Source organism: Erythrolamprus reginae, chromosome 1 (assembly GCF_031021105.1).
Source record: "Erythrolamprus reginae isolate rEryReg1 chromosome 1, rEryReg1.hap1, whole genome shotgun sequence".
NCBI lineage: Eukaryota > Metazoa > Chordata > Lepidosauria > Squamata > Dipsadidae > Erythrolamprus > Erythrolamprus reginae.
In genome coordinates this window covers 34,515,913-34,535,033 of record NC_091950.1, presented here as the reverse complement: position 1 = coordinate 34,535,033, position 19,121 = coordinate 34,515,913, and the positions used below count along the sequence as shown (strand labels likewise).

Below are 19,121 nucleotides of genomic sequence, written 5' to 3'. Positions count from 1 at the left end.
ATGATGTTCCAATATCAGCTGTGGAGGACACACAAGTTGCGGACCTTCTCTAAGGGGGTCAAAAGATCTCACCAGAGTGATGGACGGACAGATGGACATGTCCTTGGGAGTCCAAAACCACCACTCCGTCCTGTTGGAATTGAGTCTGAGTCTGTTAATACCTATCCAGACCCTAACAGCCTCCTGACACTGGCACATTACTCCCAGTACTTCATTGAGTGGACACAGGGTGAAAATGTATAGCTGAGGGTCATCAGTATACTGATGGTAACTCACCCCATGCCCTTGGAGGATCTCATCCAGCGGTTTCATGTAGATATTAAATAGCAGGGAGGGAGAGGACCGAACCCTAAGGAACCCCACGAGGGAGGGACCTAGGAGCTGACCTCTGACTCCCTGTTAACACCGACTGCGACCAGCCAGAGAGGTAGGAAGTGAACTACCATAAAACCGTGCCTCCCACTCCTAGCCCCTTTAGCCGGTGCAGAAGGATACCATGGTTGATGGTATCAAAAGCCGCTGAGAAGTCAAGAAACACCAGGATAGAGGATAAACCCCTATCCCAGGCCCGTCAGAGATCATCTGTCAGTGTGACCAGAGCAATTTCTGTGCTGTAGCCGGGCCTGAATCCTGACTTCTGAGGGCCTAAATAATCAGCTTCATCCAAAGACTGTTGGACCTGGAGCGACACCACCTTCTCAACAACCTTCCCAATGAAGGGAAGATTGGAGACAGGACAATAGTTGTTAAATACAGCTGGTTCCAGGGAAGGCTTTTTGAGGAGGGGCACACAACTGCCTCCTTGTAGGGAGCCGGAAAGGGCCCCCTCCCTCAGCGAAGCATTGACAATCTCCTGTACCCAGCTCCGTGTCACCTCCCTGCTGGCTGAAACCAGCCAGAAGGGATACAAATCCAACAAACAAGTGGAGGAGTTGACAGCTCCTATGGCCTTGTCCACTTCATCAGGTGTTACTAGGTCAAACGCCTCCCACACAACAGGACTGAGACAAGCCCCTGTCATCTCGACTGATTCATTGTCCACTGACACTGCATTCCAATTGGAGTCAAATTGTGTCTGGATCTGAGCGATTTTATCTGCAAAAAACGTATTAAAATCCTCAGCACTTCCTTTCAAAGGATCGTCAACACAAACACACCCTAAACAGGGCAGCTAGGCAGGATTCTGCAGATGCAATCATAGATCTCCCCTATATCCCCCTCCCTGCTAGAAGATATGGTTGGATAGGATAATGGGATGAGCCCCATCATTGGACCTGCTGCAGAGCTTTTTCCTGGTGAGACTTGTCTCATCAGGCAGCCTTGGAGGACTTGATTCTCCTTTCATGACATTGATGGGAATAAGGAGATCGCTGACCATTTGAATAGCTACTTCTGTTCAGTTTTCTCAGAAGGCAGCTTGCAATATAATACTATGGATGGATATAGCATTGCTTCCAGCTGTGGGGATTCAGCTCCAGTGATCTCAGAGGCCGATTTCTTAGAAGAACTTGAACGATTAACGATAAATAACACAATGGGTCCAGATGGCATCCACTCCAGAGTTTTAAAGAACTCAGATCTGTGACTGCTACCCCCCTGACTGATTTGTTTAACCAATCCATTTTAACAGGAGATGTTCCTGATGATTGGAGAATGGCCAGTGTTGTGCCTATCCACAAGAAGGGTAGTAAAGAAGAAGGTCAGTCAGCTTGACATCAGTTATAGTTAAAATGATGGAGACTCTACTCAAAAAGAGGATAAATCAGCACCTAAAAACCAATAACTTATTTGACCCAAACCATCATGGCTTTACTGAGGGCAAATCATTTCAGACTAATTTCATTGATTTCTTTGACTATGTCACAAAGGTGTTGGATGAAGGTGGTGCCATGGATATTGCCTATCTAGACTTCAGCAAAGCCTTTGATCTGGTTCAACAAAAAAAGAGCTGATAGATAAGTTAGTGAAGATTGAACTTAATCCCTGGATTTGCAGCTGGCTGAAACGTAGATATCAGAGGGTTGTTGTTAATGGCGAGTATTCTGAGCAGAGCGTGGTTACAAGCAGTGTGCCACAGGGATCTGTTCTGGGTTTTATTCTTTTTAATTTGTTTATGAGTGACATAGGGGAAGGTTTGGTACAGAGGGTTTGCCTATTTGCCAATGACTCTAAAGTGTGCAATAGGGTTGATATTCCTGGAGTCGTTTGTAATATGGCAAATGATTTATCTTTACTAGATAAGTGGTCAAAGCAATGGAAACTGCAGTTTAATGTTTCAGGGATAGTGATTTCTGACAGTCTCAAAATGGGTGAACAGTGCAGTCAGGTGGTAGGGAAAGCAAGTAGGATGCTTGGCTGCATAGCTAGAGGTATTGTGATCCCAATGTATAGAGCACTAGTGAGACCACATTTGGAATACTGTGTTCAGTTCTAGAGACCTCACCTACAAAAAGATATTGATAAAATTAAACAGGTCCAAAGACGGGCTACAAAAATGGTGGAAGGTCTTAAGCATAAAATTTATCAGGAACTTAATGAACTCAATCTGTATAGTCTGGAGGACAGAAGGGAAAGGGGGAACATGATCGAAACATTTAACTGTGTTAAAGGGTCGAATAAGGTTCAGGAGGGAAGTGTTTTTAATAGGAAAGTGAACACAAGAACAAGGGGGCACAATCTGAGGTTAGTTGGGGAAAGATCAGAAGCAACGTGAGAAAATATTTTACTGAAAGAGTAGTAGATGCTTGAAACAAACGTGGTTGGTAAATTCACAGTAACAGAATTTAAACATGCCGGGGATGAACATATAACCATCCTAAGATAAAATACAGGACATAGTATAAGGACAGACTAGATGGACCATGAGGTCTTTTTCTGCCATCTTCATTTTCTATGAGTAACTAACTCAAGTTAGTTTTTTCTTCATTAAAAATAATCCTGAGCTAAATGGAATACTAATACATTACTAGGGCAAGCAGACAAAAGTATCACATGTTTGCATGGCCAAGAAGCAAGCTAAGGCTTCACTCCCATGCTCATTTTCCAGGACATAAAATGCACCAAACTAATCCAGGGTATCTGTTATCATGATTATCTAATAAACCATAGCTTGATGAATTCACACTATACACAAAATTTTAAAACATGATTTAGAAAATATTCTTAGCATAATAAACCCCATCACACTTCACATCATGATTACAAACCCAATCACATGAGTTTAATTATTTATTTCTTAGCTAAGCCATGCCAGTTATTTTACACATTTGTAAGCACCACTTGATAATCTACAACAGAATAAATATTTTCAATAGGAAACTTAAAAGAAAAGTCTGTAGAGCTTAACTGTTTCAGTAAGTAGATTTGCCAATTGTATTTTAATTGATTAAATGGAGACAGTCACATTCATTAAGGGAAACAATATTGAGAATTAATAGTATGCTTGTTAAATATTAAAATACTCAAGCTTCCTTCAAAAAGTCATTTATACCATGCTTTTATAATAGGCACATTTATTTCAATTTAATTTATATAGGAAGTGATATGGAATAATACAATAATAATAAATTAAAAATATAAGAATAAAAACAAATCTATCATAGTATTTATCTAAAGGCTCATTCAGATATGCCAGTCATCCCTTTGCAACTAGGAAATAATGAATGCATATTTGTAAACAGAGCTGAACTTCAGTCTACCGTGTCTCCTGTAAAGTAGTGAGGGAGAGGTATGGAGCCATAAAATTTATTATTTATCCCTGAATCAGATGAACCACAACAAAGGCAGTTTCCCCCATTTTTTATTTTATTTCACTATCTTCCTTTTTTGTGTGTTCCAACCACTATCCATCAAAATTCCAGGTTTCTTTTTCATAGCACAAGTATCTATCTCTCAGTTTTAATTACTACAAAGCAATCATCTTATCCACCAGGCATTCCTGATTCTGTATATGCATCACTACAGGTTTGTTGTAAACCTTCTTTTACTGGTGTATTACTCAGATCATAATAACTTAGCTCAGGTGTATAGCTAGGATGCCGATTCGGTTGAATGCCTTCCTTAAGTTTCTGAATGCACGATTCATCTGTTTGTTGATATCGAGATACTAGCACTTTGCCAGTTTTAAGATTTAGCCAGCTTCCTTTTGGCATGGATAATGAATCGTAAGTGAGTGCGGGTTCATATTCCATCTCTATATAGGCTAAGGATTGTCGACTCACAATATCCCTACTTACATGAGAAACTAGCACTTTCTCAACTTCATCAATACTCTGCATTTCATCCCAAGATTGCTCAATGCTGGGACTTGATACAGTAGTTACAGATGATCTATTGCTGCTACAGGCTTGCTGATCAAATTTTGATTCATTCAATTTCACATCAGATATGGGTGGCTTGGGACCATCTGCAGAATTTCCACTGTTCTCCAAAGCTCTTTTACCAAGCAAGCTGATACTTGTCTGCTGACTGTGACTTATCAGTACTTTTCCCGTTTTTCTGTTTAGCCAGACACCATTTTCTAGAGAAATTCTGCTATATGTCTGCAGAGCTTCATCTTCTCCCTCTACATATGATGATGTACTGTCAAGGGTACTCCTGCTTGTAGTCTCATAAGGCTCATTTGAGGGTGTGCTCCAAGGGATGTCATTATAGTGAGACTCATGTTTCACAGACTGCTTACTTCCTTGATAGCGTTCCTGCTCCACATCCAATTTACTGCTTATTTGGAGAGCCATCCCTTCTTCCTGTTCAGAGGCCATTATTTCTTGCTGTTGGCCGGTCTGCTGGGATGACATATCTTCTGCCTGTTGAGTTGCTACCCTCTCCACTTGTTTGCTGGCCTGTCGAGATGTTTCTATCTCTTTAATCAATGCTGCCGCCGCCATCTCAATCTCAAGCTGAGACTCATCCTTACCAGCATCTTGCTGTGCTATACTTTCCTTTCTGTCATTGTCAACACGATGTATTTTATCAATTTCAGTCTTTTTTACATCAGGTGTGGAACGCCTAGCAAAACTTCCCATAGGTGTGAGATTTACTTTTCCTGGTCTATGCTCCTGAAGCCAACTTCTTTCAGTTTGTTGACTAGTACATGTCATTAATTTACCCGTTTTTCTGTTTTGCCAGGTATTTATTCCAATCGAAATAATACTGTAAGTTTGCTGAGACTTTGAAATACGTGGAGGTTTTTGTTCTGAATCATTTATGTGACTTTCAAGAATATTATCCTCAGCCACTTTGTTCACTTTATCTGCAACCAGCTGGTGTTCTGCCTCTACCACAACAGGTTGTTTACTTTCCCATTGACGCAGTAATGTAGTGGGTTGCTGGCTTACACTCCGAGACTCAGGCATGATGGCTTGTTCACTATCTCTCTGGGATTTGGGCATGATGAGTGATTCACCATACCTTCGAGATTCTGATACATCAGGCTTCACACTGTCCTTCCTGGAGTCAATCAGTGGATCAGTGCTCCTTTGAGGTTCAGGGATGGCAGGCTGTTTGCTGTCCTTTTGGGACTCAGATACAGTAAGTGGTTCACCGTGCTTTGGGGATTCAAGTTCATATGGGTGATCACTGTCTTTTTGGAATTCGGGAATAATAGGTTGTTCACTATTTTGGAATGCAGATAGAGAAGGTTCATCAAACTTCCGGCACTCAAGGCAGATGGGCTGCTTGTTGCATTTCGATGATACTGGAACGACAGCAGGCTGTCCACTGCCTTTCCGAAAATCAAGCAAAGGGGGATATTCACTGCCCATTTCAAACTCTGAAGAAAGGAGTGGTTTATTGTCCCCGTGGGACTCAGAAACTGGAGGAAGGTTTGCCTTCTGGAACCCACATACAAAACCTGGTTCAGGAATCTTCTGGGAGGTGGGTGCTTCACTAGATCTCCTGGCCTGGGGCAAGTTGGATGGTTCACTAGATTTCTGGGATTGGTACATGCTGGCAGGTGCACTAACCCTGCGGGAATGGGGGGTGTTGGAAAGTTCCATGGCCTCATTGGCTTCCCATTTGTCATGAAATAATTCACCAGTTTTTAATTCACTTGCGAGAGGTTGTTCACTAGTCCAGTGAAGCTGCATGATGTTAGGTGGCTCTTTGGTCTGGAACTCAATTTCTTCACTGATCTTCAAGGAGTCAGACACCATACATTTTTCACTACATCTTTCAGACCCAGGCAAAACAGTTTCTTCGCTGCTCCTTTGGGTGTTAGGAGGAGTTGGGAATTCAGGAGTGGGCACTTCATTTTCTTTTTGGGATTCTGTGGTATCTGTCACTTCTGTACTTTCCTCAAACTCTAAGATCATGGGTTCATCGATACTTGCTTTTTCAATTTCAAGGGATATAGGCTGTTTGCTGCTTCTCTGGTATTCTAAACTTGGGGAGCGCTTACTGTCCTCAAGCACAGCAGCTTGTTCTTCACTTCTTCTGGTCTCAAATGCAGTATATTCTTTACTGGCAAGTTTCTGTTTTTTCTCTGTATAATTCTGAAGCCAACTATCATTAGTCTGTTGACTGTGATTTTGCATTAATTTGCCAGATCTTCGGTTTAACCAAGTATTTTCCTCCAGGGAAATGATGCTGTATGTCTGTTGACCAAATGACATGGTTTGTTTCAGTGGCATTGTATCAATCTCGTTTTCTGCCTCTGGGCTACCATGCTGTGATATTTGCTTTAGTTCAAATAACGTATCACTCTGATTATCTTTTTTTATTAATTGATGAACATGACCATCATGTTCAAATTCTTTTAACCCAGCTAATGGTCTTTTTTGATGACCTTGCCGATCTTCAAAAGGGAGACTACTGTGTCGAAATTCTTGCACTTCCTGGAGAGAGTCTGGAAAACTGGCTGGTAGACTGTAAGAGCAAAGTTCTTGAATGTCAATTGGCTTGATTCCTTGGTGAAAATCTTGCTGTTTTTGTGGCAGACTATCAACGCAGAGTTCTGAAATAACAGGCTTATCTGTTTTTTGCAAGTCATACTGATGACTACTATGGCGAGAGTCTTGCATTCCTAATTGTGCTCTAATTTTTGCAGCGCTAACTGTATCAGTCTGTAAACTTTTTTCAAGCAACTCTCTTTTCAGACTCTGAGCACTATCCGTCTGCTGAGTTTGGTCAATTTTAATTTTCCGTATTTTTCTACGTCGCTTCGGTTTTTCACCCTCTGATTTTGGCTGTTGGATATCTTGCTTTGATTCTTGTCCCTCTGACTTTTTGTTAATGTCCTGAGATTCTTGTTCTGTAGCTTGTTGACTGCCCCGCTTTGATTCTAGCCCCTGTTGCTTTTGAATACCATGCCAAGATTCTTGTACTGCAACAGATTGACTACCTCGTCTGGATTCTTGTTCCTCTGGCTGTTGAATACTGTGCTGAGAGTCCTGTATTGCAATAGATTTACTATCACGCCTTGATTCTTGCTCTTCTGGCCGAATATTGTACTGAGAGTCTTGTACATCCGCAGACTGACTATCCCTGCCTGGTTCTTGTCCCTCTGACTGCTGAATCCCGTGACAAGATTCTTGTACTATATGTCTTTCAGAAATTTGTTCTTGTAACACTGGTTTTATTTCAGAAGTCCTAGAAACTGTTATTATTTCTTTTTCTGAATTGTTTTTTATCATGGATTGATGAAAAGGAAGTAAAAGTTCTGCAAGAGTTTCTGGGCCCCAAACAATACTGGTTTGCTGATAGCTAGATACCATCCGACCTGATCTTTCACAAGTACAAATCCTTTCTTTGTTCAAAGGCTGCCCCTGAGAAAATGTTTGGTTTGGTAGATTTTGTTCAAAAACGGCTTGCTTGCTGCTGTGCTGAGAATCCAATTTATTTACATCTTGTGTCTTTATTTGCTGACTATCATACTTTTCTACTTGTTTGGTTCCATCTTGCACACAAGCTTTTTTTATTTCTGTCTCTTCAGGAAAAATAATATCCTGTTCAAAGCCCTTAAGAGGTATTACACTACTTGTCCTTGCAGAAATATTTGTCTGCTCACTTTCATCCATTATTTCTTTTCGTCTAAAAATGCTCACTTTGCTATCTGTTTGCAGCGACTTGTCCGCCACATTTTTTTTAGAAACCCTTTTTCTAGGTACGTGTTCCATTATTTGCACAGAATATCCACTTTTCTGATAGTGACTGAACTGTGTATAATCTTCATTTGTGTTAGAGGCAAGTTCCAGTTTATCCAAATTGAGTATTTCCTCATTACCAGGATTTATCTGGGCAAGTACAATTTCAAAATCACTCAGCTTTTCTTTTAGCAAAATTGCTAAATTAATTCTGAAGCCCTGAGGCACCACCTTTTGCAGCATCAGCAAGCCAAATCTCCCTTCTGAACCAAGCTGTTTTCTTTTTAAAAGCTACATGTAAAAGAAACATAAGTGCTACCTTTTCTGATCCCACTTCATAACGATTCATTATTTTCATTAGGATTATGACTTGGATGTAAGTTGAACCATTTTCTAGGTGGTGATAAATCTTTGTTCAGTGCGTATTTCTTATTTACAGCCAGTTGGAATCATGGCCTTTTATGTCAAAATACTAGTTCTAGATTAAGGAGTTAGCAAGTAATTTGTCTGATGATGGTTTCCTGTTCTTACTCCAACTGCCTTTGTTCTACAAGCATCAGATAATTCTGTGACATCACTACACATTGTGCTCCAATCATTTATCTTATAGTTAAACAAGATTCTAAGTCCAAGCCTTTAGAACTAGGAATAGAGTTCATTTTTGCCATTCAAGGGCAGCAACTGAAACCTTGACTATTCTTCTTACTGCCTCCTAAAGAAAATGATTTTACAAATAGGTAAATAATAATAATTCCTTTAACGAATTCTTAAATGTTGCCTTACTGCTAGGAAATATTTTAGAAAATTGTTGAAAATGATGGTTTTGTAGAGTGCAAAATTGATTATTTAATAATTTCCTTTCACTAGATTTTCTGGCAGCCTTAACCAATTTCATTCCTTGGCTAGTAATTATGAGAGATGCAGTTCAGCCAGAGAGATGGGATTGTCTATTAATTCAACAATTGCCTCCAATTAGGGATCCAGGTCATCTGGCAGAGCCAGATCTCTAGGATCCTTAGAAAGGACAGAATGGTGGGACCCAATCTCACCTCAGTGGGTAAGATGTTCCATAGGGCAGGAGTCAAAACAGAGAATACCCTACTCCTGTACTCCACCAGCCTAGTGTTATGGCCCATCAGAATTACACATGGCGTCTACATTATCAAAATTGTAGAAAGAACTTAATTCGTTCCGTGACCAGGTTCGGAAGTAGAAGCAATTTTTCCCATAGAAATCAATGTAAAAGCAAATAATGCGTGCAAACCCATCCCAAAACTCACCCCTTTTGCCTTATTACCATGGGCATTCTGATCCTTGTTCGGGGGCAGATGGAGGAGATGGGTGAGGGGGAAAGGCAGCGGAGGCTGCCCGGAGGGAGCCTCGTAGGTGGATTCACACACATGGGAATCTGCCCGGCAGTTTGTCAGCTGGCGGGGCTTCCACCCTCCTTGAAAGTTTTTGGCGGCGGCGGTGGCAGGCAAAGGGGAATCCCGGCGGCACCCACTTCATCCAGGGGAGTCCCTTCAAGGAGCCCAAAGCAGTTGGCTTTAATTTCTTCTACCTTCCTGACCCAACCGGCGAGAAAGAAGAGAGCAGAAAAGTTGTGAGGGACGGCAGAAGGGCCTGCGTGAGGAACTAGAAGGATGCCCTTGGGGCAGGGTGGGGAGAGCTGAGCAGAAGAGGAGGGCACAAGTCAGGGTTTATCCCCAAAGTTGTGGGAAGGCGACGCCCAGCCCTTTCTCCTGAAGACTAGGCCACGAAGCAAGCACCAGAGTCCATGAAGGGAGGTTCTCTGCTTGGCCATCCACTCTCCCCAGGCCGTGGTCTTTTGGGGAGTGCTCCGTCACAGAAGTCTCCAAGTTATGACTACTAAAGGCTTCGGCGCACAAAAGACGAGGATGGGTGCTCCCTTCTGGGGAGAGGGACTCAGACCGAACAACCTTCCATTGGGGTTTTCACCAGTCCATGGTGAAAAACTGGCGCTATGGCAAGAAATGTGCCGCTGCCACTGCCACCACACTCTGGCTTCCCACAACTTTGGGGATAAATCCTGCCTTGCGCCCTCCTTCTCCTCTGCAGCGGAAAAGTTGTAGTTCAAAAGTCATTTTTGTCAGCTCAGCGCATTCGAGTGTTTTGTTAATAAAATTTAAAGTAGATGGGGTGTAATCCAATTTCCAAGTTTGTGTGAATATTAGATTAGATTTATTGGATTTATATTCTTGCAACTGTTAGTATATTTATTAACAAATATCTGTCTTCTGTGCTAGAGGTTGCCTAATTATCCCTAAAAGGAATAGTTTCAGTTTAAAGGGGATTGATTTCTGAATAATTAGGTCTAGGTATTTAATTTTTAGCCAAAAAGTTGGGGCACATCCACCAAAGATGGTAGTAGGTCCCTACTTTTTATCCCTTAAGAAAATCCATTCTCTTATCCAGGTTAACAATGCAGCCCTGTAGTAATTTTCCCAATTTGGAAGTCCCCTGCATGTCCCCCCCTCCCAGGTTCTATGGTCCTGCATTAGCTTAGACTTGATTTTTGCCCTTTTGAGCCATATACATTTGTGAATTATTTTGTTAAAATTGATGAAGAAGGATTTGTTTAATCGGAATCATCTGAAGGAGGAATTTTGGCAAGATAATCATTTTAATTGCAGATATTTTTCCCCTGAGTGATAATTGTAGCTTGGACCATGTGTCTAGGTCCTTAATTGTTTTTTGGACAAGTAGATCATAATTGTCCTTTTTTCAATGAACTACATCTTTGAGATACTATACTACTATTCCTAAGTATTTTACTTTCTGAGCTGTGTTAATGCCAAGCAAATCTTCTAATTTAGAGTTTTAGTGTGTGTGGGATGGTGTCATATTTTTAGTCATTTTTTTGTTAATCTTTAGGCTCGCAACCTTCCTGGATCTCTCAATTTCTTTTATTAGAATGTGAGCTGTAGTTAGTGGATCTTCAATAATGAATGCTATGTTGAAGATAGACAGATATAGACAGACAGATCTGGGAGTACTCCTGTCCTCCCCTTGACTTGAAAGAGATACGGATTGGCAACGCAGACTGTAAATATTTTTAAAAAATTTGTTTCTTTTGTCAAGTATGTATTGGTGATATACAAATATATAATATTTATATACATGATACTAGTAAAAAAGAAAAAAAAACATTGGGACAGGGGACGGAAGGCACCCTGGTGCACTTATGCAAGCCTGTTACTGACCTCTTAGGAACAGGGAGAGGTCAACAGTGAATGGTCTAAGGGTAAAGTTTTAGGGGTTAGGTGATGATACTACAAAGTCTGGTAATGAGTTCTTATGCATCAACTACTCGGTTACTAAAGACATATTTTCTGCAGTCAAGTTTAGAGCAGTTTACTTTAAATTTGTATCTGTTGTGTGCTCATGTGTTGCTGTGGTTGAAGCTGAAGTAATTGTTGATAGGAAGAATGTTGTAGCAAATGATTTTATGGGCTATGCTTAGATTGTGCTTGAGGCGACATAATTCTAAACTTTCTAAACCTAGGATTGTAAGTTTAGTTGCGTAGGGAATTCTGTTGCACGTGGAGGGCTCTTCTGTAATGTATCTCTGGACATTTTCTAGAGTGTTGATGTACGAAATGCGGTGTGGCTTCCAGATAGATGAACTGTATTCAAGGATTGAAGATTTTGTATGCTCTGGTTAATAGTGTGAGATTATGGGAGCAGAAGCTACATAGAGTTAGGTTAACAATGCTGCTCTGACAACCTAACTAACGGAAAATAATAATAATAATAATAATAATAATAATAATAATAATAATAATAATAATATTTGTATGCCGCCCCTCTCCGAAAACTCGGGGCGGCTCAAACAATAATAAACAATGTACAAATCCAATATTTAAAAACACAATTTAAAAATCCTTATAATAAAATAGTCACAGAACCCAATCAACCATACATAAACCAAGTAGTTGGAGGAGGTGTCAATTTCCCAATGCCTGGCGGTAAAGGTGGGTTTTCAACAACGTACGAAAGGCAAGGAGGGTGGGGGCATTTCTGATCTCTGGGGGGAGTTGGTTCCAGAGGGTCAGGGCCGCCACAGAGAAGGCCCTTCCCTTAGGCCGCGCCAGATGACATTGCTTAATCAACAGGACCCGGAGAAGGCCCACTCTGTGGGACCTAGTCGGCCGCTGGGATTAGTGTGGCAGAAGACGGTCCTGGAGGTATTCTGGTCCGATGCCATGTAGGGCTTTATAGGTCATAACCAACACTTTGAATTGTGATCGGAAACTCATCGGCAGCCAATGCAGGCCGCAGATGTTGATGAGACATGGCCGTATCTGGGAAGGCCTATGATAGCTCTAGCGGCCACATTCTGCATGATCTGAAGTTTCCGAACACTTTTCAAAGGTAGCCCCATGTAGAGAGCGTTGCAGTAGTCAAACCTCAAAGTGATGAGGGCATGAGTGACTGTGAGCAGAGACTCCCTGTCCAGATAAGGCCACAACTGGTACATCAGGCGAACCTGGGCAAATGCCCTCCTCGCCACAGCTGAAAGATGGTGCTCTAATATTAGCTGTGGATCGAGGTTTTCTTGGCTTATAGAAAAATGTATAAAGGAAGATCACTTTGGTATAATGGTTAATTAGTTAGAAATATAATTGGTGTTGTACTTTTTGAAGGAACATTAAGGAGGGAATTTAATTAAAAGAAAATGAATGGCAAAATTAGAAAAAAACTTTTGCAACTTTTTTGATTATTGATACTAGTTACTAACAAAATACTGCATTTTATTCATGGAAAATTAGATGGTACACTGTGTTGTTTGAATGTATGTTAAGAGGAAAAAAAAATTACACCCCCCCAAAACAGTCCTTCCTTCCTCTGTCCCTCCATTCATTTCATTCTTCCTTCCTTCCTTCCTTCCTTCCTTGTTCCCTCCAATTCTCCTTCCTTCCTTCCCTCCTCCATTCCTCTCCACTTCTCTTTCCCTTTTCTTTCTTTCTCTCTCTCTTTTCCCTCTCTCACAAAAACTTCTGTGCCCCGCCATGCGCCTCGGGGAGTAGGGGTGGGTGGGAGAGGCTCTGCCGCGAACACCCAAATTATCCATCTGTATTTAATGCTTAACGTTTAACAAAGCCAATGTCTAAAAAATATGAGAATTCTTGAAAAACTCCAAATAAGAAGGTGGTTTTTTATGACGGTGGGGTTTTTTTATCCCCACAAAATATCCTGTGAGAAAGCTTTTTCAATTTAACACATAGCTGAGAGCCATGTAATGTGTTCACTTATTGTTTCAACGAACAATTCCAATATTAAAAAGTTTAAGTAGGCAGGATGAATGAACTTGAGGGGATGCGTCTCTGTCTCTCTCTGCTGAAAAAATAAGAGTCCCTGCAAATCAACTTACAGGAAAGGTGGAGAGAGAGTGAGGCGACAACTCCGGTGTAGGCACAAGTCTATGCCCGCCGCTTTTTCCCCAGGGCGCCGCTTCTGCGCACAGGTGGCAAGGCCATCCAACCGCTGCCTCTTGTTTCCTGGGGGTGGGTTTGCTTCCTATTTCTTCCCGGTGGCGGGAAGAATATCAGCAGGAGTGGGAGGGGCGTGGTCCTCGGACACAACCGGAGAAGCTGGGCGGGGCTCAGAGCCCACAAGGGTTTCTCCCAGCTGACAGCAAATCAGCGGGTGGGAGAAACAGTGGCGGCTCTACCCCGCGGGGTTTGAAAAACCTGCACGGAGTTTGTTTTTTACCTGCGCAGCCGCATGACCACCTAGACTAGAGGGAACAGTGGCCTCAGCCATGCGGCCCGCAGGCCATAGTTTGGAGACCACTGGTCTAGATAATTGGCTTCTTCCAAGGACCGCTGGAGCGCCACCACCTTCTCAACAACCTTCCCCATAAAGGGAAGGTTGGAGACTCGACCATAGTTGTTGAGAACAGCTGGGTCCAGGCTTCTTGAGGAGAGGGCACACAAGTGCCTCCTTGTAGGAAGCCAGAAAGGACCCCCTCCCCAAAGAAGCGTTCACAATCTCCTGGATCCAAATTCATGTCACCTCCCTGCTGGCCAAAACCAACCAGGAGGGACACAGACCAAGTAAACAGGTGGCAAAACTCACAGCTCCAATGGCCTTGTCCACTGGAAAAGAGATTGGGGGAGTATCTCTGGAAGGTACCTGAGGGTGATTTTAGGAGAAGCTCCATCAAAGGAGAGGACGGCAAAGGATTAGGCAGCTTCTGATATCAAAGCCTGACCACGAAATCTCCTATTTCTTACTAGCTTCGGCCTTCCTGGTAGCATAATCAGCCTGCACTTCACTTGAGCGGCTGTCGAGCAAAAAGCCTTCCTCAGGGGAAAGCCAGCGGCCCCACCTCCACTGAGTATCCGAAGGGGCCGCCTTCTTTTCCCATTGGCACTTGCCCGACAGGCCGACTCCCTCTTCCTCCGGTCCTCTTCCCGGGCCGCTAGAGAGCGCAGCTGGACCCTACCCGGTAGCTTTTAGGCCGGCCTCCGCGTTTGCGCAGTGCGCGTGAGACCGAGGCAGCCGCGGCCCAGGCTTGGGAAAGTGGAGCGGCGGCGCCTGCTGCGGCTTGCGGCGGGGCCGGCGGCTGGAGGGAGGCGGATGTGAGACCGCGGTTGGCCGGGCCTGCGGGCAGGGCCGGGGGGGAGCGCTTGGAACAGCTCCGTGCCCCTTCCCCCTCCCCCGTCATCCCATCCCAAGGCGCGAGAGGAAGAAGAGGGGGCTATGCAGCCGCCTCAGCCGCCCCCCTACGAGTTCCTCAGCGAGGAGAACGGGCAGAAATGGCGGGGGCTCCTCGTGCCGGCCCTGCGTAAGGTCAGTCCCCTCCTGGCGGCGTCCTGTCAGTGCGGGCGCGCCCTCTCGCACGCGGTCCTTCAAGATGGGGAATTGCGGGGCTAAACCCCCCTCCCTCCCCGCCTGCCCCCGTTGCCAGGCGTCTCCCGGGCAGCGGGAATCTTCCCTCTTGTCAGTCGGCCAAGCGCTCTCGTGCTTCAGTTTACCTCAGGCGAAAGGGTCCCTTTCCGAGCCTGAGGGAGCCGCCCCCGTCAGGGCACGCCCCCTTTAACCTCTCCGTTTTGCCTAAGGCGAAATGCTCTCCGTGCCCCCTCAGGCGCCACAGGAGCTTTCTCCCAACGTTACATTGCGTTGCAGGTGTGATATGGGGTTTCAGAGCCTGCTCTGTATCGTGCGCATGGAATGAGGGGCTTTTGGGGGGGGGGTCGCCTTCTCAGCTCAGCTTACCTCATTAGTTCCTATTTATTATTTAATTTAATTTATTTGTTTTTTCTAGTATGCGTTGGTGGCATAGAAAGATATGTAATAATATTTATATACATGATACTACTCTGCTCAAAAAAGTAATGGGAACACTTAAACAACACAATATAACTCCAAGCAAATCAAACTTCTGTGAAATGAAACTGTCCACTTAGGGAGCAACACTGATTGACTATCAATTTCACATGCTGTTGTTCACATTCAACTTTGTACAGAACACAGTACAGTATTCAATGAGAATATTGCATTCATTCAGATCTAGGATGTGTTATTTGAGTGTTCCCTTTAATTTTTTGAGCAGTATAGTAAAAGAGAAACATTAGGAAACATTTTTGTGAGAATTCGAGTTCCTGGAGTTCAACGTCAGTAAAACACATCTGCAGGGTTAGAAGAGGGAAGCTGTGGCGGTGTGGAAATTCCCCATGCTTTCCCAAGAGAAACCTTCTTACTTGTTGATAATTAAGCTTGTATGCGGCCTTACCTCCAAGGATGTTGGCAGGGTCCCTCTGGTTTTTACTTATATACTGTATAGCTCCTAGGACCTGCCTATCTTGTAATTACAAATTTGGAACAATATTGCATTCAGTTGCTTGCAGTGGAGTTTCCCATTAATGTGCATTATTGCTGGGTGGGGGGATAGACTGTTCTGTGCATTGACTAAAAACTCTTGGAGTTCATTGTTTCTAACAATGAACAAATAATAGAATGCAGGTAATCCTTGCTTACCGACTACCTCGTGGAATGACTGAAATTACTATTTTTATTTATTTATTTATTTTGTCTAATACACAATGAGGGTTTTAGTGGGTATATATCTATAGACACATAGTAAAATACATGATGAAGGTTATAGAGGAGATACTCATAGTAAAATATATATAAGGAATAATAGAAAAGAAGATATATTAATAGAACATATCAATGAAAGAGTAGAAGAAGAGATATAGGAATAGAAGAAAGGTATAGGAGATATAGGAGAGCAATAGGACAGGGGACGGAAGGCACTCTAGTGCACTTGTACTCGATGACACTAAAAAAATCCCTTTTGATCAATCTTCATAATTATGACCATCCTGCAGTCGCATAACCATTGAGGTGCTTCTCAACGAATTTGTGACAAGCAGAGTTAATAGAGAAAGTGGACATAAATTGTGATAATTGATTTTTTTTCTTGTATATACTAATCTTGTAACTCAACATCTTTTAATTGAAATCCTTTTCAGATTATTAAATTGTTTTACTGAGCCCTCCCTTCTTGATGGCATATTATAAGTTGTAGTCCAGGACCTGAACACCTTGTTGAGGAAGATTACAGTAATGTTCTTTTTATGTGGAACTGTTGTATGTTCTTTTTATATGGAACTGCCAAAAGGCATCTTCTGTCACTGTGTGATTCAGATGTTGTTCTGTACAATGCACAGATAATTCTATATTATTCTTCAGTTGGCTCCTTGTAAAGACATACTTCTTGTCTTGTATTACCTCTTCTGTATGCACATAGATATTGTGATCATATTGATCATCATGGTCCTGTAAATTTTTATGTAAAGTAGGTAGTTAAGTAGATTTGTATGTGCATGGAAACTGCAAATATAGTAGGCATACTCAAACACTATAAAGATTTGAAAGGAAAACACAAACTGTAGAATTTGAGGTGTTTGTACTGCATGATGTTGACTATTGTTTGAATAAAGAATTCAGTATAGGTACAATGCTGGTGATGCTGGTCCAGACAATGTAGTGTGATTTGTGTATTTGTTTTTGACTCAACAAGAATGAGTCCTTTTGCTCTGATGGATCTAGCATAGTGAATGAATTAGTAATCTGAGTCATTGACGTATCCATCTGCACACACAACAGTTTTTATATCCTTCCATAGTCTAGGCTAGGGTATTTTTTGCCAGTCAATATCTAATCACAGAATCTGCCTTTTGTCTAAGAAACTGAGGATTGCTTTGATTGTCTTGTATTGTTTGATTTTATAACATAGTATTTCATTTCAGTTTTGTGCTTGAACTGAGATGGAGCTTTCCTGTATTAAGAAGTCATGATGTGATTCTAATTATACCATTACCGCAGTATCTATTTCTTTTTTAATAATTTTCAAAATTCAGAAAAAGACAAGCAGGAGAACTATATAAGCATTTTTATTTGACCTAGTTCATGTGCTGAACAAAGACATAATGGGTTTATTTGATTCATTATGTTGCATGAACCCATGAGTCTTTTACACATACTTTATGGCTTAGTGTACTATGTGTGCTCAATCATTTGTGGATTGCTTAGTAAATCAAGCTAAGAGGTTTAACACTGTGTGTGAACCTATATATATATATGTGTGTGTGTGTGTGTGTGTTTTCGTAGATTTTCACGGGTATATGTATGTAGATTGTTCTGAGTTCGGGTTTTGCCCCGTGTAATATTTTCAGTATCTATGCGACGTTTCGGTGAAATCACATTATATATATATATATATATATATATATATATATATATATATATATAGGCGTACCTTATTTTTTGGAATATAAGATGTACCATTCTACTCCCAAAAGAGGGTGAAAACTTGGAGGCATCTTATACACCGAATGTAGCCCCCCCCCAGCCCCCCCACCTGTTAAGCCAAGCAACTGATCAGCTTCCCGGCCCTCAGTTGATTTGAGGCTGCAGGCAGGCTCAGGTGAAATGAAATGAAAGTGAAAACTGCAGGGAAGCAAATTGCTGGGATGGAGAGGCAGAATTTAATTTTCTTGTGCTAATCAGTTGCTGAAACTAGATGCAAGGAGGTAAATCAATAACTATAAATGTCTGTAGAATGTTCAAATTATTAGTCTTATTTTTAAAGACTGCTTTATTATTGTTCTACACAACTTAACAAAATGAAGAAGCTTTTAAAAATAAATGTTTGATCTGAAGCGGCCCAGTGCATTTATATCTTATTTTAAATAGCAGAGAATAATGTATACTTCTAGAAAGCCACATCAATTTTAACAGCAGCTGTACAAGTATAATCTGAAATGTAACAGTGTCCTGTTTTAATATTAAGATAAGGCAGCTCAGTTAAACCCTGACTTAATCATGTTTGGAGTAGATCTATTTGAATAATTGGGAGGAGTTAATGTGACTACATTAAAAAAAACTTTCTGGCATTAATATACTGCCATAATGTATATTTCTCCAATTCTTTGACATTTCTATGGGCCAGGCATATATGCACAGAAATTCACAGCAAACAGTGTATATAATCTGTGTTATTTTCTCATTGCTGGGAGGCACAGGCAAATTTGTTTCCCTTGTTTTCCTTCCCCAAAATTATTTTCTGTTGTGTTTTATACTCTGAAAAATATGGTAATTTATTTTGTCCACAAATTTTAATTGCATTGTAATTTGTTAACCATCGTTTATATTTTGGGTATATATTCTCCTACCCCCATCTTCATATTTTATGGCAAGTGAGCATATTTGGAATGTTGAACATGTCACAGGCATTGTCACAAAATAATTTCATGATATTTTGGTTCTTTGCAAAAAAGATAAATTGAATGCTTTGTTGTTACAGGAAAATATGTATTTTTGTATGTATGTATTTATATGTGCACACACACACACACACACACACTTTTTTCCTTAAGTATGCCTCCAAATACTCAGAGGAATTATGGAAATACAAGTCATGTTTGAGGCTGCTACTTTGCTTTGCAACATGCTTTCCTTTTGTCTTTTTTAAAAATTAAAATACAGGTAATTTAAAAAAATAAA

At 41.6% G+C, this 19,121-nt stretch overlaps 1 protein-coding gene across 1 annotated transcript in view; it reads left to right on the top strand.

Annotated features, from left to right (window-relative positions):
• Positions 1 to 14,590: 14,590 nt before the first annotated feature.
• The window catches only part of SOS2 (SOS Ras/Rho guanine nucleotide exchange factor 2), a 45,843-nt gene continuing 41,312 nt past the window's right edge, over positions 14,591 to 19,121 (top strand). Inside the window, exon 1 of the mRNA XM_070749014.1 lies at positions 14,591 to 14,900. Within this exon, the coding sequence (XP_070605115.1) occupies positions 14,811 to 14,900 (90 nt within the window). The 5' untranslated portion in view covers positions 14,591 to 14,810. The remainder of the gene's footprint in view (positions 14,901 to 19,121) is intronic.